At 36.7% G+C, this 26608-nt stretch overlaps 1 protein-coding gene across 6 annotated transcripts in view; it reads left to right on the top strand.

The window, feature by feature from the left end:
* NBEAL1 (neurobeachin like 1) overlaps positions 1 to 26608 on the top strand; it is a 91393-nt gene that overhangs the window by 37998 nt on the left and 26787 nt on the right. For all 6 annotated transcript variants that reach the window (XM_068407857.1, XM_068407860.1, XM_068407854.1 and 3 more), the window contains 25 exons: positions 796 to 879; positions 2386 to 2484; positions 2589 to 3169; positions 5267 to 5399; positions 6008 to 6127; positions 7376 to 7679; positions 8632 to 8717; positions 9144 to 9233; positions 12980 to 13148; positions 14197 to 14330; positions 14731 to 14890; positions 14987 to 15089; positions 15813 to 15969; positions 16558 to 16716; positions 17084 to 17243; positions 17519 to 17607; positions 18600 to 19181; positions 19698 to 19873; positions 20244 to 20397; positions 22053 to 22181; positions 22919 to 23224; positions 23328 to 23477; positions 24412 to 24569; positions 25257 to 25381; positions 26249 to 26375. In XM_068407857.1, the coding sequence (XP_068263958.1) occupies positions 796 to 879; positions 2386 to 2484; positions 2589 to 3169; positions 5267 to 5399; positions 6008 to 6127; positions 7376 to 7679; positions 8632 to 8717; positions 9144 to 9233; positions 12980 to 13148; positions 14197 to 14330; positions 14731 to 14890; positions 14987 to 15089; positions 15813 to 15969; positions 16558 to 16716; positions 17084 to 17243; positions 17519 to 17607; positions 18600 to 19181; positions 19698 to 19873; positions 20244 to 20397; positions 22053 to 22181; positions 22919 to 23224; positions 23328 to 23477; positions 24412 to 24569; positions 25257 to 25381; positions 26249 to 26375 (4535 nt within the window). The remainder of the gene's footprint in view (positions 1 to 795; positions 880 to 2385; positions 2485 to 2588; positions 3170 to 5266; positions 5400 to 6007; positions 6128 to 7375; positions 7680 to 8631; positions 8718 to 9143; positions 9234 to 12979; positions 13149 to 14196; positions 14331 to 14730; positions 14891 to 14986; positions 15090 to 15812; positions 15970 to 16557; positions 16717 to 17083; positions 17244 to 17518; positions 17608 to 18599; positions 19182 to 19697; positions 19874 to 20243; positions 20398 to 22052; positions 22182 to 22918; positions 23225 to 23327; positions 23478 to 24411; positions 24570 to 25256; positions 25382 to 26248; positions 26376 to 26608) is intronic.

The following is a 26608-nucleotide window of genomic DNA, read 5'->3' as shown; positions in this document are numbered from 1 at the left end:
TTTTCAGAAACTCAGTGCGATGCTCTAACCACATGTGAATGTCTCTTCACATTTAACACTGTCTTCTGATCCTTGACATTTCATTTTCAAAATATGTCTGATATGCATATAATATTTCAGAGATGACAAAATGGAGTATGTTTGTTTGCACAGTTTTGCTAATTAGGTTTACTGATGAATACAAATAGTGCTCCAACGTTTTTGTTCTTAAAACCACTGTAGAAATATCAATATAAACAAGAATTATAGGGGAAAAAAAACCTCAAAAGATAACTTAAACTGGAAAAAGAGATGTTGATCAATGCGATGAGGCTATGGGTGAGGCAGCCCACAGCACTGTGCTGGTGTGACTTATCTCTTATAATTTGTGTGTGTGTGTTGCATTGGTGTGTAGGGACTTGGATGGAAAAGAAAACACTTTATATGAACTGCAGGTGCCTGATTGTCCAGGAGCACACACACACATATTGCAAGAGATTTCCGAATTTGTTTTCCTCCCTCCCTCTTGAAGTTGTCCATTAGCCGCATGAGGAAAACCTGTGTGTCCATCAGAATATTTGAAGTGTAATGTGTGTTGTGAATGCTTCTCTCCTCTTGAAGTATGTGGCTAGTTGTCTATTGTTATGTAATTCCTTGTAGGCCATGGGGTTATGAAATCTTGACTGGTGGGGAGATGATTTTTGCAGCATGTTAGCAAACTCTTCGTTTCCCTCCTGGCAGGAGGACACAGTATAGATTTTAGAGCTGAATTGTCTTTGTGCATTTGTATATAGCTTCTGTACCTGCTACTTTCAGGTGTTTCAGGGACGTCTAGACTGCTTGGCAATATCAACCATTCAAGCCCTCACAGCAGTAATGCACAAGTCTCCGGCTGCTAAGGTAACAGTATATATGCAGAGGTCTATCTTCAGTAGGCTTCTTGATTTTGTTTCCAGTTAGTGTTTTTATCACAATATCTTGATAGATCTTGCTAATGAAGATGAGCAGATTGTGGTCACGCATTCCTGCCAGATAGGAATAGCTGATTAGCATCCCTTGTCCCTTTATATATGTCTGATGGCTGGATGCTGAGCCATCTTCCTATCAAAACTGGAAGATCAGAGTGTTAATGGCAGTTGGAACCTTTGTAAAGGAAGTACATCGTTACTTGTCCCATGATTATGTGAGGTAGAATTAATGGATATTTGCAGGAATTTTCAGGCAGGAGTTTGTGTTGTGGTTTTATCATGGCTTTAAACTAACCCAGGATGATATTGCTGTCCAAATGGTGGTCATGCCATTCCCCTGCCCTTCCTTTGTAGTTATTCTTGTGTTTTGATAAATTGATAGGTTGTGGTTAGTTTGTGAATCTGACTGGAAGCTAACCCCACAGAAAAATAGTGTATATTTTCTTAGATTGGTGAGTTCATTAGATTTACCCCATGGTTGAATGATTCCCTAGTCTTGGCACAGGGAAAGGGATATGGTTGCACAGTGGAGGGTAAAGGAAGAGTAGGAGTCGTATGATTTGGTTGCTGCTTGCAGTACAGTCTGAGTGAGAAATGACAGGGTCAGTTATGCTCCTTCAAAGCATTATTCAGAGTGCTTATATCTCCACTGACTCTGGAAAGCCTGGGAAGCATTGTATGTTAGAGGTGGGGACTGGCTGTGATTCACAAAGGGTCAGTAAAGTTTTCAATTGTACTTCCACTAAACATATGTATTTTTTCTTTCTGTATTTACTTAAGCAATCATCTCACTTCTGCTGACAGATTCATCCTTTTAAAATAAAAAAAGTCTTAATTTCAGTGCAGAATACAGCCAGGAGAAGAGTATCCATTCTGTGTGATATGTTGTCTGTTTACTAACTAAGCCATAAAAGGATACTACAGTTTGGATTTTGCTGCTTGATTATTTTTTTTTCTTCATCTAAAATCAATTAGTTTTCAAAAAAACTTCCTTGGAACACTTTTCTAATTTTTGAAGTGTTTAGGATGGGTGGTTTTTTGGTTTTCACTCAAAAATTAATATCTGAGTACTTCTAATTCTCAATCACTTAATTTCATGCTATATTTGCATTAAAAAATGAAGCTATTAGTATTTTGTGATAGAATTAACAGTTTGATTATACTAGAGCAATTATATTCTTGTATAGGTAATCATTAAGATATATCCTTGATCTTTTATTTATTTAACTGCATGCTGCAGTGAGGTCCTTCTCATCTGCAGCATGCTAGAGATAGCACAATGGACATATTATCAAAAAGAGTTTTCTAGCCTGTAAAACATTATTCTTGCATTGTAATTATTTTGTGTCTAATATTGTGTTAAATTAGAACCTGCTGCAGTAGACAGGCAATTTTTGTCCATTTTGTTTGTCAGTAAGACTGGAATTTTTATCCTCAGGAGGTCTTCAAGGAGAGGATTGGTTATGCACACATATATGAGGTACTAAAATCGCTGGGTCAGCCTTCACGGGAATTGCTGGAAGAACTCATGAATATGGTGAGATGTTCGTACTTTGAATGCTAAAATGCTTACATCTTTTCAACAGTAATTCTAGCCCTATTTTATTGTATTTCACGTCTGCATTCTTTGCTGTTTTTCAGGCTGTTGAAGGTGACCACATGGCTGTTGGGATACTAGGCATTAGTAATGTCCAGCCCTTATTGCTGCTTATCCAGTGGCTTCCAGAGCTAGAATCACATGACCTGCAGATTTTCATCTCAAATTGGTTGAAGCGAATCTGCTGTATTAACAGACAGAGTCGTGCCACGTGTGTCAATGCGAACATGGTCATCCGCATCATTGAGACACTGAATTCCCACTCTGCGCTCCATTGTACTTGTGCAGAGAACCTGATTGCCCTTCTGGGTTCTTTGGGGAGCCAGTCAATGGGCTCAGAAGAACTGCTTCAACTAATTCGGCTCCTGAGGACTGAGGAACCAAAACGAGCTCACCCGTATGTTGTTCCAGTGATGCGAGCCATTCTAGCAATGGCCCGGAAGCAGGGCATGGCTAGTGCCTTGCAGTATTTCAACTTGTACCACAGCATGGCTGGAATTGCTGTTCCATCAGTTCTTAAGTGGCCAGGCTCTGCGTTTTCTTTCAACGCTTGGCTCTGCCTTGACCAGGACCAGGTGGACCCTAGCATGACTAGAAAAAGTGGCAAGAGGAAGCAACTCTATAGGTATAGTTATCTTAACTACTTCAACGGCACAAATTTAGGTCATTTGTTCCGTGTGGCATATGATACGTGGTACTTCTACTTATCTTCATAGAATGCAATATATAGCGCTTAGTCTGTGGAAGGGAGCAGTTTCACCTGTCACCAGAGCCAGGCTGTGTTGCAGAAATAAGCATGTAGTTTCTCAGTTATAATGCTTTCTTGTCTACGGTTTCAATATCCATAACTCCAAATTGTGTTAAGGTTCATAGCTTAAACAAATGAACAAACCAACCACCGAAAGCTAAAAAAAAAACCCACCCCAAAACAGAACAGCCTTCCCACTGTTTCCTGTAAAGGTAATGAAATCTGTTTTCTACATGAGAGCACAATGAAAAGGACACCTTCATTTGCTTAAATAATAGACATTGACATAGGTGGTTCTTAGTATAGTTTAACTTTCTGTGTACTAACGTTCAGCAGCAAACAAAATGCAGAATGGTGGAATACTAGCTGAAGAGTCACTTGCTCCCTTCAGTCCATTTTACTGCACTGCAGTTTCAGGCACAATGTTGAAGAATGACATTCTAGTTGTAACAGAATTAGTATTTTTCAAACTCCTGTGTCTTGGAGTGTTACTTCTGTTTATTAATAACCGTGGTGGCAGATGAAGACCCCTTGGATTTCTGTGGCTGCCCTATGTATTTGTATAGCACAGCCCTGATGAAGGGTGCCACCTGATGAAGAGTTTATCATTGTGTCCCACTAAAGATCTTAAGTAGACTGTAGTTCTAAAAAACTGGGGTGGAATTGCACTACAAAGTAAAAAAGCTGTGATTGGATTTCAATGTGATGATATTAGACCAGTAACTGATTGGTTTGCTACCATTTTACGTACAATTTTGAAGACATTATTCTAGTTTTGGGAAGCTAAAACAGTAGTGTATTGAAATTAATACAAAAAAAAAGGGAAATGTTTAAAATTCCAGTTTCAGCTCGAAATGTCAAGCATACAACTGAATTAAAATCATTAAAAATTGATCTAGCTGCTTTGTTTTACAGTGTTTAATTGCTAAGACAGCTTAAATCTATAGAGATTGTCTATAATATTCGTGTTCTCTGTGTGTGTATTTGTGTTTTATATTGATAGGTGCAGATATTTGATAGTACAGTAGTTAATGCATCCACTTGGAATGATGATGCCTAAGGGTGTGTAGCAGGTTTTGATAGCAGTTCACGATTTATATACAACTTTTTGTATTCAAGTGCTTAAAACATGGAAGATTTCTCAAGGCAAACCTGTGCTTGCAGGGCTTATTTATAGATAGCTGCTTACAGATGGTTTTCTTCATTATATGAATGAAATAAAATATAAGTGACTACATTAGCATACTGCACTAAGATAAGGTTCTTACTGATAGATAATCACAGATAAAAAAATCATGGATGACACTTGTCTCATCAAACAGTTTTAATGCAGATTTGTCTATAAAATTAAAGATTGAACTTTCTACATTTTCTAGAAGAGTTACCCCATGTGCTGTTTTGGTCTTTAAAATAAATAAAATCTCTGTATACAGTGCTATGATATGAAACAAGGGAAATGGAGAAAACATATCTGCTAACTGTAACAGTAATGTCATGAATCTGCATGCAATATTGTTAGCTTTCCCAGGGGCTGATGGACACAGTTTAATTGATAGAAAACAGCACAGGTTCCAGGCCAGTCTCTTTTTTGAATTATCATATTGTAGTTTCCAGGGACTGAAGCGGGCAGGACTTTGTAACAGAACCATCTCAAGCTGTGTGGGTCATACAGAAGCATTACTTGTTGGGACTGAGGTTATGTTTTCATGTGAAAGATGGATGGCTATGAGCTGCTTTGAGGGCTTTGTGGATCACCTTGGCCTGCATGTCCTGTGCCTTGGCGTCCCTCCCTTGAGGCAGTTCTTCGTCTTGTTGTTTTTGGAACAAGAGTAACAGCCAGTTAAATAGTAAATATTGGACCAGCAACAAATGGCTTAAGTTGGTTCTCTCTGTAATGAATGTACTGTTAGGTGATTTCTAATAGGTTTGATGAAGTCAGTCCTTGATTGTGTGTTTTGTTGTCTTTTTCTGTAGCTTTTTTACAGGAAGTGGTATGGGTTTTGAAGCATTTATTACATGCTCTGGGGTATTGGTTGTTGCAGTTTGCACGAAGAGGGAATATGCGACAGTGATGCTGCCTGACCATTGTTTTTTTGACTCTCTCTGGGTAAGATTTGATACTGAAAAACACTTGTTTAAGAGAGTACTATTAGCTCAGAAGTCAAAGTTCTTTTTTGTTTTGTTTTGTTTTACAAATGGTCTATTTTATCATATTTAATTCATTGCACAAGAACAGATCTAATCTCAAATAATGCAAGCAATTTCCATGTAGATTAGTGGTTGATTGAGCTAAATTATGCCTATGTTATTAGATATTTGTTATTGATAACCTGGCTACAGCATTGTGTTTAGACATTTTTTAACATGCAGCATTTTTTATATTAAATTATAACAAGCATAGGTGGCTGTGGTGCTCTGTGAATGAATAAAATGTGCTATTGTGTTTCTGCCTTGCCCTTTTCTATTCCCATTCTTAAGGACTGATGTGCATTATCATGAAAGAGCTGTATCTCTTTCCCTTCAAAAACCTGTTTACTTATAAACTACTTTAAAATGGAAGCAGCTGATAGGTAGTCTTATCTTATTGTTGATGCTTTAGATTTATTTTCTTTAGTGATTTCCTCACCAGATTAGTAGAGATGAAGTTAAATATTTCCATACAGTCATTTCACTGCTTTTTAATAATTACTTAATTATTTTATATTGCTTAACCAGCACAACATAACTATTGTTCACATGCCTGGAAAGAGGCCCTTTGGTCAGAGCCTTGTGTACATCTATGTCAATGGACAGCAGAAGGTCTCTGCCCCACTTCGATTCCCTGCCATGAATGAAGTAAGTTCACCTTCTGAGTCATACCCCTGTTCTGATGAGCTCTCACAGAACAATGAGAACATAGTTAGCTTTTTTAATTTGGAAATTGTTTAAGAGTTTAAGATAGCTTAGCCTATTGCTAGTAAGCTTCTGTTCAGCTTTGGACAATGTCCAGAGTATCAATTTGGAGTATAACTAACCATTAATTAATGCTTGTTTAGTCACCTGAGTTTAAAAAAAAAGGCAAAAAAAGCCCCCCAAACTATTACCTTGATTAGATTGTGGGGTTTTCCTCAAAATACTTACTTGAGCATACTGACATAATTCATGAGTAAATCCTAATAAATCTCAGCTCTGCCAGTAGGATTGGTGTGACAGTACTCAGTGAGGAGTATTCCCTGTTGTTTTCAGCAGTAACTTTTTTACTTGTATGTTCTGTATATTCCCTTAATAAGCTAATCTTATATCTACTTTGTTAGCTGGATAAGCAGTTTACATGCAGTTAGTCTAACCATTTTGGATGTGTACATTTAACCTCAAAAAAAACACACTAACCATCCAAATGAGTATATGTCATGTTTAGCTTTCCTTGTAAGCATTGTCCATTCTTTTTGTGGAACAAATCAATTTTAAACTGGGCTACAACAGTGAACATTCTTCCCTCTTTTGTAAGTCCTAATTTGATATTTGTTAAACATGTTGAGTAATCGCTTGAATTTGACACAGTCATAGTAAAATCAGTATAATGCTTAAAAAATGAGAGTAAATGTAATTTCCATTGTGAGATTTTGGCCCATCTGTAGAATAAGCACTATAAATGTCAAGGTAGCTAAAAGTAGGGAAAGTAAGTTTCCCATGAGAGCATCTATTTGGGTGGAATAACTGATATGAGAAATGTGGAGTAGAAGATATGCTGGGCTAGTATTTTGGAATATAATCCAGAAGAGGAGCGTTTACCAGGGTATCTGGAGCACCATCCTTCCTGGCTCTGCTCCTGCCAGAGGTCACATAACAGTTGAGGTGACCAAATTGCTCTTAATTGGAGAAAGGGCATTCTCTGCTATTGTGGAAAGTATATGCTCTTTTTTTGGCCTACCATCCTCTAGTACTACTTTTCCAGGGCATGTCAGAACTAGTTGCTCTTGGTTTAATTTATTTAGTTCAGGTTTGCCAGAGGTAGTCTTCAGATTTACTTTGTAAACTGTGAAAAAAGGAGGTTAGATTTACAGTATGTGTTTTGTTTTCTTTCTTCCATGCATGACTCTCCAGTCTTTTACTTCTTGCTGCATTGGTTCAGCTGGTCAAAGAACAACAACTCCTCCTCCATCTCAGATACCAGATCCGCCCTTTTCCTCCCCTGTTACGCCCCATCGGACATCACTTGGGGGCATTCTCTCTACAGGAAGCTGGGGTGGGATGCTTGGAAAACCAGAGCTCATCACCAAGATGATCTCAGCAGGTACTCAGGACAGTGAATGGGGGTGTCCAACATCTTTGGAGGGCCAACTTGGATCAGTTATCGTCTTTCATGAAGCACTGCAGCCACCTCAGGTGAAAGCATTATATTTAGCAGGTAAGTGGTGATTGTACTGGTTTTAGTGGAATAAAAGGGATGAGTTATGAACAAGACCCCACTGAACTTTGCTCTACACAGACACATAATGAAGAAGTTACAATCCAGAAGAATTGCAGAGTTAACCTAAGTGGGAGAGCCTTATAACAATTAAGCTTAAAATGGAATGATAAGTATTTTATGAAGTTTTAAATAAAATGTTGTGTGTGCATAAGCTCATCTATTTATCGTACGTACAGTCCTGCCAAAATCAAAATGTTAGGTAGTATTTTCACTTGTAAGTTCTTAATTCTTGCTACTGTTTCCCTAGTTTACAGTTGAGTCTCTTTAAAGTATTGCCCTTGTTTTGATAGGCCACTTAAAGGTGATTTGTGCTTGAGGATTTTTCTACAAGAATCAATAATTAAGGGCTCATTTAAAAAAAAATATTCTGATAAGCTATGTCTTACAATTCAAGGTCTTAAGGTATTAAGTTCCTTAATGACTTGAGGTTGTTCAAGATTAGCATAAAAACACTTCCATCATTTAAAGGAAATATTTGGTATTACTAAACAAAACTATCTTGAAGATTACTCATTTTCTGGACATTTGGGCTTGATGAGAGAGGGATTGATGACAAATATGAGATAGGTATTTGTAAAGACAGAAACATTAGAGCTGTTTGAATGTGTAAAAAAATCCCTTATTTGTATAGTTTAGCTTTTTATCAAGAATGTATTTCTTTTTAAGCAGACCCTATGGAATGAATGATTTAAGTCATAAAGATTACTTCAAAGTGTCTCAAATAGAGAGACAATCTGTTATAGTTCAGAGTGTCCTATTTATTGTTGCAACAAAGTATAGCAGTATAAAATTTGTGAAGGTCAACATTAATATCCAGTGGACTCTTAAATATATATGTTATAAATATATAATTTATATAAAATTTATATATATTTTTTTTTTTTAATAGGTCCAAACTGTTTAACTCCCTGGAAGTCTCAAGAGGCTGAAGTAGCAGATCTACCCAGTAAGGTGCTACTTCATTATACACCAAAGGTATGAAACAATACATAATTTCTCTTTGTTTACATAGCATGCAGTAATTTCAGAATATGTTCTAGATGGTCTTCTTTTACTTTGCTATTGCTTTTTCATAGAACAGGTGAATGTGCCATCTTTATGCTGTGGTTATTATGGGAAGATAAAGAGCAGTGAGAGCTTTCTTGAACTGTAGTCTTATGCAGAGATAGTAGGTTTTGTTCTTGTTTGGCAAAAGGACAGAATTCTCTTGTACAATTGTGAATGTCAAATCTAAGATAACATACCTGATGTTCCAGGGGTTCCAAGTTGTTTAAATACTTCAATATCAACACAATGGCTCTAATGTCCTGAACTGTATTATGCATCATTCAGAAATCTTATGTGTTCAAGGATCTGTTACTTGTTTCCTAAATGATATTGTAGTCTCTTCGTTTGTTTCAGGCCTGCAGAAACCCAATTTGTCTTGACCTGTCTGCAAACCTTTTACATGGAAGGCTAACTGGAAACAAAGTAGTGAACTGGGACATCAAGGTAAATGTATAGTGAAGAAGCAGAACCTGCTGTAAATGTGACTGTAGTAATATATGTTCATCTAACTTTTGAAATGCCAGAAGTTATCATCATAATGCAAATGACATTTAGCAGATATAGCATGTTTTTGTAACGACTATTAATGGATTAATGCTGTAGCTGGAGTAGTATTAAATTACATTGTCGAGAATTCGCAAGAGCTGCTGCTCTTAACATCATAGATAACGCGTTAAGATATTTTGTGGTAGCTGACTACTCCTCATAATCTGTTCAATGCATGCTGTGTATTGAAAACATTTTATCATCTCTAGGGGATTCTGTTGTGGTTTCCTTGCAGTCTTAACCTCTGAATTAGATTAAGGTTAGTAGGGTTAAGTTAATGCTTGTGACTTTTGCTGTGTTAGTCATATAAAAAAATACTATTGAACTGCAGAATAACTTCAGCAGAAAACAAGGTGTGGAGTTAAAATATTACAAGAATCTAGCATTTCTTTAAGAGATAAGTTAATCAAGTTATCTTACTTTTGGTTCGGGGTTGGCAGGACTAGACGGTCTCACAGTCCAAAAGCCTCACTTCAGAGAAAACACCAAATATTCGCTGAGTGTTATGCCTTATTCTATCTCTGCTATACACTAATTGTCCCATATTTTTTCCTTATTGTTGGATACAATGGGATATCTGATTCTTACAGGCTGTGCAAATCATCTTTATTTAACTTCTGCTAGCAGTTGCAATCACAGTACTACTGCTATATTAATATTGGAGCTTAAAATTTAACATTTTCTGGCTAAACCTGTTTCTAGTCTCCTCCTCAAATGTTCTATTATAGCAACACTTTCCTATGTTTTGGTTTTTGGTTGTTTTTTTGTTTTGTTTTGTTTTCTTAACCAACACGTAGGGTCCTTATGTCCTTCTGGTTAATCAGTTAATTTCTTAGTCTCCTGCCACTGACAGTTCAGATCTGACTTTATACTATAGACTTAAAACTCACAATTTTGTCAACTCAGCACTGCCAATGAGATTTAGTATTAATGGTTTAGACTTTCTTGGTGCTCCACAAACAGAATACCATTTAGGCAAGCTACATGTCTATTAGATGTCTTCTGTGTAAAATAGCAAATGGTTTTCTACTTGCTAGTTCGTGGAGAGGAGGAAACCATGAAATGCACACCAGCTTAATAAATACCTTTGCGTACCTGTCTGCTTGTTTGTTCCCTGATTGCTAACACACATTAATATCAAAAATAAAAGTCAGGCTTATCTCTGTGCATGAGGAAATCAAGTTATTTGCAGCATCAGAGTTTGATCCAAAACCAGTGACATGAATAAGGATTTATTTATTTTAAGTTTAGATAGAATATATCCAACTCTGTTTTATAAGCAGAATCTTTGATTAAGGGCTCTTAGCTTTGAGAAAAAATAAAATCCAAAGTCTGAGTGTAGAAAAGTTGTCAGGAGAATACATCATCTTTGTTTGTTCACTGTTCTTAAAAAAAAACCAGCTCATATTTATTTGCTCATACATTCTTCCTCAAGACAATCAACTGTACTAGCAAACTAATTAATAAGGAAGTATTGTTGGAGCTACACTGTGCATATGCTGACTTGTGGAGGTTAATGTTAAGAAAATTCAGACGCTTGCTAGTTAGTTTTGCTATGATATGAATAGTTTGAAAATACTGCAATTTGTTCTCTTCATGCAGTAGTGGGAAGAGTGTCTGAGGAGTGCTTATATCTCTAGCTTGATGGGAAAGCATATTGTGAGTACAAGTTTTAGGAGAATTATTCATTAACAAACATGATGGAGTTTAACACCCTCTTGAGGAGGACTAGAGTGAGGAATAAACACAAGAGCTGATGAGGAGCTCATGAGAAGGTAGATACAGCCTAGAAGGAGCTACAGTTACTGCTGTCATGTGGTTCAGACAAATTCTGTTTTTCAACTTTAAGTTGATTTCTGTTTCCAAAAGCTGCAGGTCTGTGGTGCCTCTTGTTTTGCTTAATGAACATAGAAATCTTCATCCAGAGATAAATTTTGCAGATTTAAAAAACTTTCTTAAATTAACTGTTCAGTTTTATTAAATTCACCCTAATAAACACAGGCTGGAGAGAAGGCATTATAAAGACACATGGAGCAGAGTAAGAACTGAAAAAGTAGAAAACAATGGAGAAGAAAAGAATTATTTTCTCATCCCCAACATTTCTGTCTGGGAAGGGAGAGTGCTATCCCACATCAATAGACTGGCTTCCAGGATGTTGGGGTTTTTTGGCTGTTGAAAATTGCTGTGTAGTAAAATTTTATTGGACTAAGCTGGGCAATTGAATAGGTGTCTCTGGCTAGCTTGCCAGTGAATCGTAGGATGGTTTGTGTTGGAAGAGACCTTAAAGATCATCTGGTGCCAATCCCCCTGCCACAGGCAGGGACACCTTCCACTAGACCAGGTTGCTCAAAGCCCCATCCAACCTGGCCTTGAACACTTCCAGGGAGGGGGCAGCCACAACTTCTCTGGGCAACCTGTTCCAGTGTCTCACTACCCTCACAGTAAAGAATTTCTTCATAATATCTAATCGAAATCTACCCTCTTTCAGTTTAAAACCGTTACCCCTTGTCCTGTCACTACATGCCCTTGTAAAAAGTCCCTCTCCAGCTTTCCTGTAGGCCCCTTCAGGTATTGGAAGGCTGCTATAAGGTCTCCCCGGAGCCTTCTCTTCTCCAGGCTGAACAATTCCAACTCTCTCAGGTGTTCCAGCCCTCTCGTCATCTTAGTGGCCCTCCTCTGGACTCACTCCAACAGGTCCATGTCCTTCTTATGCTGGGGGCCCCAGAGGTGGATGTGGGGTCGCAGGAGAGTGGGGTAGAGGGGCAGAATCACCTCCCTCGACTTGCTGGCCATGCTTCTTTTGATGCAGGTCAGGATACGGTTGGCTTTCTGGGCTGCAAGCGCACATTGCTGGCTCACGTTGAGCTTCTCATCAACCATCACCCCCAAGCCCTTCCCCTCAGGGCTACTTTCAGTCCATTCCCTGCCCAGCCTTTATTTGTGCTTGGGATTGCCCCGACCCATGTGCAGGACCTTGCACTTGGCCTTGTTGAACTTCATGCGGTTTGCACGGGCCCACTTCTCAAGCCTGTCAAGGTCCCTCTGGGTGGCATCCCTTCCCTCCAGTGTGTTGACTGCACCTCACAGCTTGGTGTCGTCAGCAAGCTTCCTGAGGGCGCACTCAAATCACTGTCCATGTCAAAAAGAGGCTTAGAATTGAGGTATGCAAAATGACTTTTAAAAATAATTATCAAATTTTGTTATTTTTTAACTGCCTGAAGTTGAAATCTTGCAGAAATATGAATAAAGTGCATTTGTATATAATCTTTTCTCACTGCTTGCTGCAAGTAACTTAGAAATCAGAAAAATGTTTCTCCTGTTTTTCAAATATATTTAGCAGAAGATTCTTTCTAAGATTTGTATCCTTCAGTTTCCTGGGTTTATGTGGGGGGAGCAGGAAGGAAATGTAAAAATGCACTTTCAAAACAAGAGCTGACAGGAAGGCATGTGTGTAATTACAGTGTCTAAAACTTGGGCGGCTCTGTTGTTAAACACTGTTTTAAACTAGTTTCATAGTGGCATGTCTAAAATTCTGATTAATTTGTGAGTATGTAAGGTTCCTTGTATTTGGAATAAATTTCTGTTACGTAGTTCAGGGGATTTTATTTATGGTGATGTTTTTCCTCCTTTTTGTCTTGTTTTAGGATATGATCAACTGTATTGGTGGAATAAATGTGCTGTTTCCATTGCTGGAGCAGATCAGTTTTCTTGGTGGACAGCTGCCTGAGAAGTCTGAAGGGGAAACTCTACCTCCAGAACTGGTTACTCCTGTAGAGGGAGACTGGGTGGTATTGTCATCCACAAAGGCATCAGGTACGAAAGTACAGTTGAACTGAAATAATTTTTAAGCTTGATTTTAAAAGTCTTCCTGTGAATCACAGAAAGCTGTTCTATTATGTGCTGACTTTTCCAAAGTATCTGTGTAAAGCCGAAACACTCCTTCTGTTTCTAGATATCTGACATGGATATTGTATACCAGGAGTTCAGCACTATGTAAAATTAACTTACCAACATATGTCAAATATAGATATATTTAATAGCATTATTTTTCTTTCCATGATTTACTATTACATTACTGTAAAAGTATGCAGTTTTTACATTTCTATTCGGAAAAGTTTGCTCTGATTATTTTGAGAAATTATGTTTGATGCAAAGCCTACTAATATCAATAGGAGGAGCTTTCCTGCAACTTGAGTGCTGAGTCAGCTACACAAAGACTTTGGAGCATCAGAACTGTTTAGCCTTTAGCCAAACTTTTATTTTCTCAGGAAAATATTCAGACTCCTACCTCTTCCACACACAGTCAGATTTTAGTATTAAAATTTAAAAAAATGGAAAGGAAGCTTTAAGAATAGATTTTTTTAAAACTGTGCTGATATTGAGAATGAACTTTGATCTTAACAGAAACCCTGGGGAATCAGACCTTGCAAGGGAAAACAACATTTTTTTGTTTCAAATATGAAATGATGGAGTAAAGTAAAAAAAGATATCTTTGTCTCTTCATTTTTTCCATATCATGACTAGAAAGTATCAGTTTGCAACTACAGAGGGAGAATAACTGCAGCATACGTAAAAGATTGTAACTGAAAGAGAAGTTTGTCTGTAACCTACAGGCAGATGGATGAAGCAACTGAAGTCAAGACTGGGGTCACTTTGTTCTGGAGAGGCGTGGAATGACTATGACTCTGCACTGAAAAAATCTAAAGACAGCCTACAGCTAGGGAACAGATAGAAAAGGAGTTGAGAAGTTCAGGAAATACTGAGGAATATGAACACTTGATTTTATATCTTCCCCTCTACTTTTATGCAGTGGTCCATCAATAAACCATGAGGCTTTTGCTACTGTTGTTCTGTTTTGCAGAAGCACGCCTGGAGAAGAACGTTGTTGCAACTTTCATCTTGATGATAAAACACTTTATTCAGAGACACCATGTTAATCAAGAAAATCTCATTCACTCCCATGGAGTTGCCACCCTAGGAGCCTTGTTACAGAAGGTGAGCAAATTTGAGAAACATCCTTTATGAATGTTATGGATGAGATCTTGATTACTTTGAAACATTCTTAGTTTGGCCAGGATGCAAGGGTATTCAAAGGTCTCCTTAGTACATGCTTTTCTTTCTCATGTTGCTGAAAACAAGGAGATGTGAGGAGCTGCTCTTGATCTTCACAGTGAAACAGAATGTTTTGAGTTTTTGTTTCATGTTCTGCTTTTTTTGTTATAGATACTGTGTTGTATGATTCTTCAGACTACACTGGTTTTGTTTCTTGTATTGCTTTAATGGAAGCAGACATTGCTGTAGAAGATAAAAGAATCTCAAAATTTGATTTAAAAAAAATGAAGTTTATTAGGATATTCAATATTTTGAGTGCTAACACCTGTTGTTATTTTGAAAGGTACCAAGCAACTTAATGGATGTGAATGTACTGATGGCTGTACAGTTGTTGATAGAACAAGTCTCAGTAGAAAAGAACATGCAGCTTTTGCAACAGATGTATCAATACTTACTTTTTGACTTCAGTATCTGGAACAGTGGGGACTTCCCCTTCAGAATTGGTGAGCTCTTGGGCTTGGGCAACTGCACAAAGACACAGTACTCTTCACTTGACATAAATCTTTATGTAGGTTCTAAGAGAAAACTTTTTATTATAGGGCATATACAATATCTTTCTACAATCATCAAAGACAGCAGAAGACTCTTCAGAAAGAAATATGGGGTGCAGTTCCTTCTAGACACGCTCAGGATTTATTATGGGTATGAATTTTACCTCTTCTAACTCCTCCTCATTTAATGTATGTGGCTGTTGTTTTTTTCCCAGTCATCCTAGTGAGAAGATTAATAAATAAAACTGCATGTTGGCTTTTGGTGGTTGATTTAATTTTCAAAATTGCATTGAATTTTTTTTTCCATTTGACTTGCTACTTTTCCTTGACAAATTTTTTTGATAGGATTATATAAAATTTGTGTCAATGATACTAGAAATGCTTGGAGAAGTCATTAAAATTACAAAGTTTAAGAACTTTTTATCAACAATGCAAATTAAGTCATAGGTCATTACCATGAGAGTGTTTATCATTTTAAGTTCTGTATCCTTGTAGAAATTGAAGTAGGACTTTTTTAGGAATTTAAAATTTTAACTTTCAGTCTTGATGATTTGTATCTGCTTATGAATATAGTTATGTCATTGAGGAAGACTGGCTAGAGACCTTGCTCTTTCCCTTAGAGGGTGGGAGAGGGGAATCTGAAATCCTGACCTATATCCAGATCAGTACAAGTCTACATTTCAGGGCTTTTATAGACTTGGTTAAGTCTGATCTACTATTGCTTATTACTGTTCAGTTGCCTTACTTCAGTAAAAATGGGTAGCTTGTGCCATGATATCTAAGGTGAAAAATTACAAAACTAGCACAGTCAAATTGCTATTAATGAGTCATGAAGAACTTCCTTAGGTTGCTTTTCCTGTCTGTTGGTGTATAGGAGTGGCTGTAAAGACAGTGATTTGGCTCCTGATGATCTGAGAACAATACAGTCATCCCTCTATGGACTGATCAAATATTTCCTGAGCAAAGGTGGAACACATGAAGAAATACAGAGTATCATAGGATACATAGCTGCCACCAGTGAAGAGGAGCAGGTATCCAATATGGCATAAAGTAATAGTTTAAACTGTTTTAAAATGTTTTGTTTTTGCTTCTTGGTGTTTAGGAATCTTTTGTGCTTAAAAGAGGGGGGAATAAAAAAGAAAAAGACCACTTCATGCATGGTTGTGTTTAGATGTAGCTGGAGCAGGTTATAGAAGCACACTGGAAACTTGAAAAAGTGCTCTGCAGATGGCCGTATTTTTACCGGTTATTTTTTTTTCCCCTGAAGAGGGCAGAAAGCACATGATGTGTAATACTGCCATTACAAAAGTTCTCTGAGTTTACAAAATCAAATGAATTGGACTTCAAGTGATCAGAAGTTGTAATGATGAGGTTTCTATTTTGTAGACGTCAACAGAACTTGTACTTGCTTTGTAGCTCTAATTACAGTTTGATAAGGTGTTCTATATATAGAAAAAATGTATCAAAAAATCTAATTTTAAATGTTGTAGTATTGAGCTGACAAAATGTCTGTTTTATAACAAGCAAAGGGTAAAATTTAAAAGCCAAGAAAATTTTCTCCAAACAGATCATGAAGTCTGAATGAACTGTGGATTAATTTAGTTGTCTTAATTTTGTAGCTCTATGGAATTCTGGATGTTCTCTTCAGCCTACTTCATTCCAGCCCAACCCCAGACCAGCTTTTTTTATTGCTTTTTGAACCAGGGAATGCTGATATTCTTTATGCTCTGTTACTGCATCAAAGATACTCTGACAGGCTTAGAGAACTTGTGTTCAAGGTAATGAATTGAATGATATGTTCTTAAATTAATCAATTGAACATAAATTTATATTTTTCAGTGGTCTGACTGCAGAAGTGTATGCAATTGCAAAGATACTAATCATTCAAATTTTAATTTTTTCTTCTCTCTTCCGTTCTGTTGGCTAGATGTTATTGTTTACTGCCATAGTCACAATAGAATTAGTGTTCTTTTGAAGTAAAGTATTAGGATCTTTTAAAAGAAAAAAGTCCATGTTGTGTGAGTTAGCTTACGAAGTAAACTTTAAAAACAGTAGACCAGCATGTTGTATCATACTCAATTAAGTTTGAGAGGTCTGGATGCTCCCTTGTGTTTATTTTGCATTTGTGTGTACTTTTTCTTGCAGATTGTGGAAGAGATGCTGAAATGTACTAAAGTTTATGAACGTAGTAAGCACCGTATGAGACTCAGAGAAGTGGGATACTCTGGGCTGGGGCTCCTTTTGAATGAATCACCAGTTACTGTTTCTCTTATTAAAAACCTTCTTAAGCAAGTTCTGTATGCAGGTAATTGGCAAGTGTTGTGTCTACCATTAGTAAACTTCTGCTGCTCAGAGGCAAACATATTTGGTTTTTTGTTCAGGAAAACCAGAACTGTTACCTCACAGAGCTGTTCTATTTGAAGTTCCCATTAGTCTCAGCTAACGTTTTCTGAGTTCCCTGAAGTTTGTTCCCTTTACTACCCCTGGAAGTAGAGGTGACCTCCAAAGCAATTTTTAATATTTAGCTGTTATGTTCTCTTGCATATATAATTTATATTGTTTTTTCTTTCTCCCCTACAGATTCTGCTGTAAATTATAAAGATCTCATAGCTGTAGTGCATCTGGCTCATAGATCAGACATAAATGTGAGAGTGGTTATCTGCAGAAAGGTTAGTTGTCATCTTTGAAACTGGAATACTGTCCTTTAAGCCCATAAGCTGTACAGTGTGATATCTTAATTATTTATTTGAGACACAGTGGTGGTATTTGTTGCTACTGCTTTCTTTAGCAATGATTTATGTTAAAAATGAAGCCTCTGTCAGCTAATGTTAAATTTTGTGTATCAAGTCCTTTTAAAAAACAAAACAAAAAGAAAAGCCTCTACCATGATTCTCAAATAGCTTGTGTTTTCTACAGGTTAGAGATAGTAGACTCCTTGGATTACTGAGTTTTCTCAAAGGATGCTTAAGACCATGATCAAAGTTTTGTTTGTATTCTTAGTAGGTTATTTTGATGGAACATATTATGGTTCAAAACAGTGGTTGTGGATGCAGGGAAGAGATAGGGAAGAAGCAGTGACTTTTTCCTAAACTGAGCACTCTCTGGCTTGTATCATTGTAATTAGTAGTACTGAATGTAGCTATGAGGCACTATATTGTCTACTAAGGTTTCTCAAAGTGAAAAAAGTGAAAAGATAATGTACACTATTGGGAAGCTATTAATACTGTAGCTTTCTTAATTTTATCTATTTAATAGTACCTAATCAAGCATATTTTCTGTTCTAGATTGTCTTTTTTTGTAGGCTAGTAGCTGAATAGGATTATTTGTTGTGACAACTGGCTTTTGCAGGAATTATGGCAGAAGAGTGGCTGAAATATGAGGACTTACCAATATGCTTTGATAGCTTCTTGTCGCCCCTATTCATGGGAATTTTTTTCTTTTTTTTTTCTTTTTTTCTGAAATACATATTTCTAATGAGAAAAATTATTTTTGTGTCTTGTTTGCTTATTATTAACCAATTGTGGCTCTTTTACAAGGTTCTTAAAAAAAAAAAAAGGCAAAAAGTTGTAAGATCATAAAATGTCTAATTGAAAAGCTAGAATGGATGCAGTTACAAGATAAAATTAATGTGTAGGTATGGGATATCTTCTCCTACCCTTAGGTTTTGCACCTTCTGCATTCCCAATTAGATGCAGCACAACAGATTTCTCAGCAGCTGGGCTGGCAGGACACTTTGGTTAGACTGTTCCTGAAAGAAAACTCAGAGGTCCGGATTGGCTTTAAAGAGAAGAGGGCTGATTCCTCAAGGGAAGAAGAAAAAAAGCCTCCTGCTGAAGAGCTTCAGAAACATCAACCTGATAAGACAGAGGGAGACAGAACTGGCAGCTTTGCATCTGTTAATGGTCTGTTTGATCAGTGGAGTTTAGAAGACAACAAATCCCTGGATGTCCCTGCTCATTTCTCTGTTATGCCACTGGAAGATACATCCACATCAGAGAGGTCTTTTAGGTCGGAGGACCGGGAAGAATTGTGGCACAGTAATCCTTCACGTTTGAGTTTAGATCTGTCCAGTGTTGACTCTTATGAATTGGCTGACATTGTGAATCAGATGACAGATAGCCAGCCCAGCACACCGTCACCAGTGGAGAACACAAAACCATTCTCTGGGCAGCCTGACAAAGAGCTGGGCATTATAAATGATGTGGGCTTCACCGGTGATCTTTCTTTATTTGAAAACCAAGGAGTAAGTAATTCACTCCCTATGTGGTTAATTCCTCCAAATGTCTGCAATTCCTTTTTATTTTTTTAATCGTCTCCCTGATGGATAATTATTGCCTTCCTTTTGTAATGTGTTGTCTTTTTTTGATTGTCTAGTTGGAATAGCTTTGATGTTTAAAAAAAAAAAAACAACCCACAAATTAACAAAGAAAGAAACTACAAACTCCCCCCACCCCTCACCCCTCTTCTGTATTTCAAAATCCTTTCTCTTCCAGAGGAGGCATGGAGCAGACTTGCTGTGAAAAAATTAAGTTTGGCTAAAGGTCAGGTCAAAATGTAGAAGTCAAGTCAGTATGTATTACAACATACAAGCAAGCCACCGTCTCTTATATTTGTGTTTTCATGTATTTAGCAATTGGACTTTACACTGCAGAGTTTTCAAAAATGCTGAAACATGCAAGCATAGGGACTATGATGAACAAGAAACATTTTGATGGTTTTCTAGTCTAGAAGGGCTGTAAATATTTCTCTTCTTTTGTAGGGGGGTGATAATGAACTCATACAGTTACTTACAGACATCCTACTGTGTATAATGTGGAAAGGCATTGAAAAATCTGATGATGCTGCTTGGATTGAGAGAGGACAGGTGTTTTCTGCACTGACCCAACTGGGGATATCTCATGAGTTGCTGCGACCTTCTGATGAAATAAAACTCAAGTGAGTGTGCAGTTCAAGGATGGGTTCTTTCATCCCTTTTGAGGAAAAACAGAAAAAGTAAGGAGCATTAGTGAAGCTGGGAAGGGGTAGGTTTTTCCTGACAAGATGTACTTTTGTTTGCTCTCTCTTCACATACTGTCAGAAGTATATTCCACTACCTATTTAGAGTGTCATGTGGCTGCAAGGTTTTGAAACTATTGCTGATTTCATGAGCTTCTCAAAATCTCTTTTACCTCATTGGCTTATCAAGAAGATGGCAGTTATGTCACTGCAGACTAAGAGATTCAATTAAATACTTAATTGGATTTTTTTAAAGCCACTTACACTTAGAACATGTAATAATTACTTTGGGCTTTTGTTTTCCATGCAGCTTGCTGGAGAAGATGTTAGAATGGTCAGTCACTGATAACAGAGATTCAAAAGCTCTCCCTACACATGCTGAAAATGCCTTCACGCTCTTGTTAATTGTACAAGATTTCCTGCAGGCAGAAGGACTAGTTAATTCAAATTTATGGACAGAAAAGGTACAGTAACTACATAATGGAAGTACTGTATATAGGCTGAAATAGTAATGAAAAAATTGTCAGCTTGGATACTGTCATCCCTTCTAGGCGTATGCTTTTAAACTGTAGATATTAGAGTAAGGGTTCATACTGGAATGGATTAGAATTGCCCCTTAATGAGTAAAAAAGTATGAATACTTACTACAGGGAATATAGTTAATTTTGCAAATTAAATAGGCCTATAAGTGGTACTCTACTGAAAATCCAGGTCTCTTCAGACTGGAGAAATGTTTAGAAAATGTAGGAGCTAATGAAACAATGTCAGTTGTAGCCTAGGCAGGTTTTGCACTGTTTATCAGCATGTATGACTCATTGTGCGTGTCCTGAATAAAAGACCAGCCAAAACTCTGTTCTCAGTTGCAAGCTGAGAAATGTCACTTCTGAGCTTTGACCCATATTGGAGTTTCAACATGATTTTGTGCATATATATGCAAATAGCTCAATTTTATATGTCAGAGTCAGAAACATGAGGTCTGAGGATGAAAATGACTAGCAAACACAATACATAGTAAGGTAAAGAAGCTTTCTGTCATCTGTCTGTTTCTCCTGCCTTCTTGACATGTATGTTGTAGATACTCATAATTTGCCTCAACATTTATGTAATTTCTGGCAGTGGTCTTGCTTCCTTCACTGTCTGAGTTCTCATTGTTTTTCCATTTTTCAAGGCTAAAGGGGAGAGGTATTGTATGGAAACCATCATTATATCACAATAAACCCTTAAAAAATCAGGTTTTTTAAGGCTACTTCTTTTTGAAGAAAAAAGTATAATGTTAAGAGTCATCAACACAATAATTCCTAAGCTGCTCTCCAAAGTGCCTGCTTATAAGTAAACATAGCTTAATCTTAAATCTTTTAATTGTTTCTTTTTTAAAAGTTTTCTCTTGGTAAAAGCTTTGCCTTGTCTGGTAATCTAGCTTTATAAAATCTAATTAGAAATGAGATCTGCACTTTGGACCAATGAGAGTTGTGCTTCTTGCCAACACAAAATACTGACAGAAAGGAGTGCCTCCTAAGTGGTGTGTTTATTATTTTTAAAAAGATATTAATAGTTGTTATGAAGTTTCAAGCATTTCACTAAATCAGATATTCGTGAAAGAAGCCTCATTTTCCTTATCAGGGCACTGTGCATGTTGCTTTTGCTGGTGTATTATACTAGCATTACACTTGAATAATTTAAAATACAAAGCAATAGAATGACATAAAATCCTGTATACACTGAACCCAGAAATTGCAAGTTGATATGGTATCTGTGCTATTAATAATAGTGTATTTTCAATCGTAGTAATCCTGCTTGTGGAGTCTCTAACTTTTCTAAGGAAATGGCATTTACTGGAGTTAAATTATAGGAAAAACAAGCATATATACTGTGTGCTGGTTTTGGCTTTATTCAGGGGAGATACATGAGTTTACATACTGTGCTAGATAGACAGATTTTTGTAGTCAGGAATTGTTTCAAATTACTGGTTTAACTGAAGTGTTCTGGGATAATTTCATGGGTTTGGATAGGTTAGAAGTGTGAACACAGCCTCTTCTTCAGCTCTCTGAAATTAATGTGTCTCCAACTGGAGTAGCTGTTGTTAATTTTATTTCATGCAAATCTTCTGTTTTTACAATAGCTCTTGGAAGAACTAGTGACTCTCATGGATAGCCTGTCAGTCTGGTACTCTGCTGGCCTAGAAGCCATCAGGCTTTCACAAGTGCAAGTCCAGTTGCTCCTTGGATTCATTGCACAAGATAACTTACAGGTTTGTTGCCAATTCCTGCAAGTGGTACTGTGTTTTAAGTGCACGTTTGATGTGACTGTTGTGGTTTATGGGGGAGCTGCTTATACCAGTGAGCACACTGATGGCAGTCCTTCATCCTTCTATAGGGAAGATGTTTTATTGTTTCCTACCATTTGCAAATTTACTCTACAGTACTGTCAATGTGCACCTCCTGTGTGTGAGAAAGAGGTTGAGGGCAAGCTCTTTGAAGATGGGACTATGTAGGCACTAGTGGTAGTAAGATAGTGATTCTGATCATGACTTTTTGTTCCAAATATAATATTATATTATATTTGTAATATAATAATTAATATAATTATTATATTAATAAATAAAATACATTTATTAGCCATTTCAGGGTTACATACATTAAGAGCACATGAACCTGGACTGTTTTGGCAAATCAACATTTGGAACAAAGTTAGCAGAGCTGTGCCTGGAATATGAGCCTTTCAGTAAAGCCAGGATTATTAGTTTAGGTATGTGATTGTCTTAATGCAGCTGTGTGACTTTGGGGTTGCAGCTGACTCAGGTTTGGTCATCACAGGATCATTAAGTGATCAGTGCACATATTTGATACATGTGTGCCTTCAGGCTAACTGGGATGCAGCCAGAATATGTACATACTCCTGTGCTAAAAAGATACGTGCTCAAAATTACTATTTTGAGGATTGCATTTATTTTTTTGTTTTGTTTTGTGTTTTTTTTTGTCTGTGTAGGTCTGTGCTATGGCAGCAGCCAAACTAAACACCCTCCTTCAGACCAAAATAATTGAGAGCCAGCCTGAAGCATGCTACCTCTTGGGGAAGCTGGAAGGCATCTTGAGTAGGTCAATTGAAGAGAAGACAGAAACTTACTCATTTTTGATTCCCCTTGTTCGGACATTAGTGTCCAAGATTTATGAACTTCTCTTCATGAACCTGCATCTCCCTTCATTGCCTCCTACCAATGGCAGCCCATCTTTCTTTGAGGACTTTCAAGAATACTGCAGCTCTGATGAGTGGCAAGTTTATATTGACAAATACGTAAGTAGTACATTCTTTGTATCATTTTCCCCCTCCTTTTAGCCATGAAAGCAGAGGAACTCATTCAGGAATCACATTGTGCTTTTTGTTTTGATGGAACCAGATTATTCCAAATATGAAGCAGTATGAAGAGAATTCATTCAGACATGATCAAGAGCAGATGGCACTTTATTGGAAAGATTGTTATGAAGGGTTTATGGTGAACATGCACAAGCGAGACCGGGAGAGAGGAGAAAGTAAGCTTAAATTTCAGGTAAGGTTTTGAGTGAGTGCAAATTTCTCTTAGAAGAACTATCTCAGGAGTTGCCTTCTAAAAGATGGAGAAACTGAATTCTAGGATGATCCAATTCAAGTGATTGCAGGCAGGTTGATTGTTTGAAGATTTTATGGGCAATGTGACTATATACACTTGCAGGACATGCTTTTTACTTCTGTTCTTTCTATTTAAGTGTCTTATCTGTAAGCAGAGTTATTTCAGGACAGTAGGCCTTTCTCATAGTACAGCAACCTAGAATTATGCTCAGCTATAAGCTGCATCTTCTTTTACTCTAATTTATGTTTTGAATTATTAAAACCTCTTCTCCGTTATGAGTCAAGTGTGGTTTTTTTTTTTTAAACCCAACTTCAATAATGAAAATATTTAAAACTGTGAACAGTTCCTGTTTAATGTGTGGAAAAATTGTTTCTGAACTGACCTTTCTGTATAAGGTCCAGACTCTGTTTAAGCATTAGAATTAACTGGTGATAATAGCAAATATCATAGCTAAGTTACATTTCTCTTGTGTTCCCTTTGTCTTCTTAATAATCATCCTATTAGTAAGTTTTTTTTTATTCAAGTAGCTAAAGAAAGAATGCAATGAGAGTCACATTCTAGAACGTAAAGAAAAATCCTACCTATTATAATAGGATTTCCAATACTGACCACTTTTCTGATGATGAAAAATTGCTTTCATATGGATTCAGAATTGATAAGGCTTTCTTCACATCTTTAAGTTGAAGTTTAGCGCCATTTCTTTCTAAGGTTTTTAAAATTTCTGTCTTAAGCATTACTTTAAGTTTTCAGAAGTTTTTACTGCTAAATTTTTTTTGTTCCTTCTTAATTTATGAGAATTCTTGCAAGCCACAAAACTGTGTTTTCAAAGATCAGAGTTATTTCAGTGCTAGATTTATTTTTAATGGTCTTTCAGGAGCATTTTGTGGAACCATTCAGCAGAAAGGCTCGACAGGAAAATCTGCGGTACAACAGTATGCTAAAACAACTTAATAGTCAACACACAGCTACTCTGAGACAGTGGAGAGCAGCCCAGCTTTACTTGCTCTCTGAACGTGGTCCTTGGTCTGAAATGTAAGGGTGAAACTCTTAAATGAAACCATATATGATGCTTAGAAGGAATTTGCCCACATGACTAACTTAGTGTTTCACATGGTTAGGACCTTGTCAAATTGACTCTGATAACAATTCTTGAGATGTGAAGTTAATATTGAATACTTCTTTTATTATGTTCTATGCATTTAATTATCAAAATGCAAAGATTGAAGTGTAATGCTGAGCTGGTTGCCTACATACTAGATTTTCTTGCCAAGTGTCAAATAAAAATAAGTTATCAATGAAGTGATAGCAAAAACTTTTTGAGAAATCCTACAAATTCGTGATTCTGTTGGAAAAGAGAGAATAAACTCTGAGTTTTTATGCATGAAGCTAATTTAAATTTAAAAGAATACATTTTGCCTGTCTTAGCTTTTGGGGAAGTTATGGATAAAGTGGGTTTTTTTTTTTAGTCTTTTAAGTCTTTTAAGTGTAAACAATTTGATATATTTCAGTAGGAAATAAATACTGTTTACAAAATGCTTTAGGATGATCTGAGCTGCAATATGAAATATAAAGTTAGAAGGCTGTTTAGTGCTTTTATGTTTTACAATGTACAAGTGGATGACCAGTATTTTTCTAAATATGTACTCTGTTGTAATCAGTTCATTCATATAGTTCTTTACCTTCTTTTAACTGTTTTAATGAATATTCTTGTTTTCCTAGGAAACAGCATCCTATTCACTGGAAACTTTCAAATGTGGAAAATTTTTCACGTATGAGACTAAAACTAGTGCAGAATTACAACTTCAACTCTCATCAGGATGCTAGTGACCTGAGAGATAATTTAGGTAAAGTTGTATTGTATTTGCTATTTCACTTGGGATTCTTCAGTCTGTACTGGAGAAAGATACACACTTTGCTCTTTGTATTTAAGAATCAGTGTATGGTAGATACTTAAATCTTGATTTTTCTCTATTTCCCCTATAGTAAAATGTGTGATGCAAGAGTGGTGCTTTGACCTGAAATAGCATCTTCCTACTGAGTACAATTAATTTCCCCTTGTTCATTGAAATGTGTATTTTTGTTGCAAAAAAAAAAAAGTTAAAGAACTCCTTTGTTTTAAAATAAGCAGTCGTATAGCTTTCTTGATTAGGATTATTTTTTTCAAGAAAAGGAAACAATAAGATCAGAGTAAGCAGGCAGTATTTGTTTAAAACATTTTAGAGCTTATGATTAATGTGTAGATATGAAATGTTTTCTTTCAGAAGTGTGCCAAACAGCTGAATTAGTGGTGTAAACTGTTCTTTAAGTTAGGTGTATTGGATATCAACAGTCAAACCAAAATAACAACACTCTTCTAAACCCAAGCAAGCAAAAAACAAATGCAGTGTATTTCCATGAAATCTGCATGCTTTAACAGTATCTGGCAGAACACTGCAAAATATTTCATTGGAAAGGTACACATCAGAATTCAGTTTAAAATTTTGTAATATGTTTCTGTCTTCCCGTTATACTGTTATGATTTGCCATATATTTCACTGTAGTTCAGGGAGTATTTTTAGTGTTCTGCTTGCTCTGAAAAGTATTTAAGAAGTCTGGTTGCTTCTTACTCAGTTAAAACCAACATTCAATAGTAGAAGATACACTCAGTAGTTTAGCTTTCCAAAAGTGTTGTAGCAAAAAAATTGCTGAGCTGCAATGTCTATTTATGATAGGTGTGTACCAGACACAGCCCTCTAGTGAGTCTCTGCTTCTGGAGGTGGTGAAGCAGGTGAAAGTGAGTGACTTGGAAGATGATGTTCTTGAACTACCGGAAGAAGACACAGCAGCCAGTTCCAATTTGTAAGTATTGAACAGCAGAACACAACAGGTGAAATTTGTTTCTGTGCTAGGGATAAGGAGCGAGAAACAACTTCAGGAGCTGATTAGCATGCAAAGCTTCCCCCTTTCTTTGTCTGATCTTAACAACCCAATCCAGGTCTTTGTTGTAGTTTTGAACAGCAGAAAAGTTGCTGTTGGATTTATCATTGTCAACAATGAGACCTAAAGAGCCCCAGGGAAAAGAAGGCAGAGCA

Source organism: Nyctibius grandis, chromosome 9 (assembly GCF_013368605.1).
Source record: "Nyctibius grandis isolate bNycGra1 chromosome 9, bNycGra1.pri, whole genome shotgun sequence".
In the NCBI taxonomy this organism is placed as follows: Eukaryota; Metazoa; Chordata; class Aves; order Nyctibiiformes; family Nyctibiidae; genus Nyctibius; species Nyctibius grandis.
Note: the sequence above shows the minus strand (reverse complement) of the source record. Positions and strands in the feature narration are given on the sequence as shown.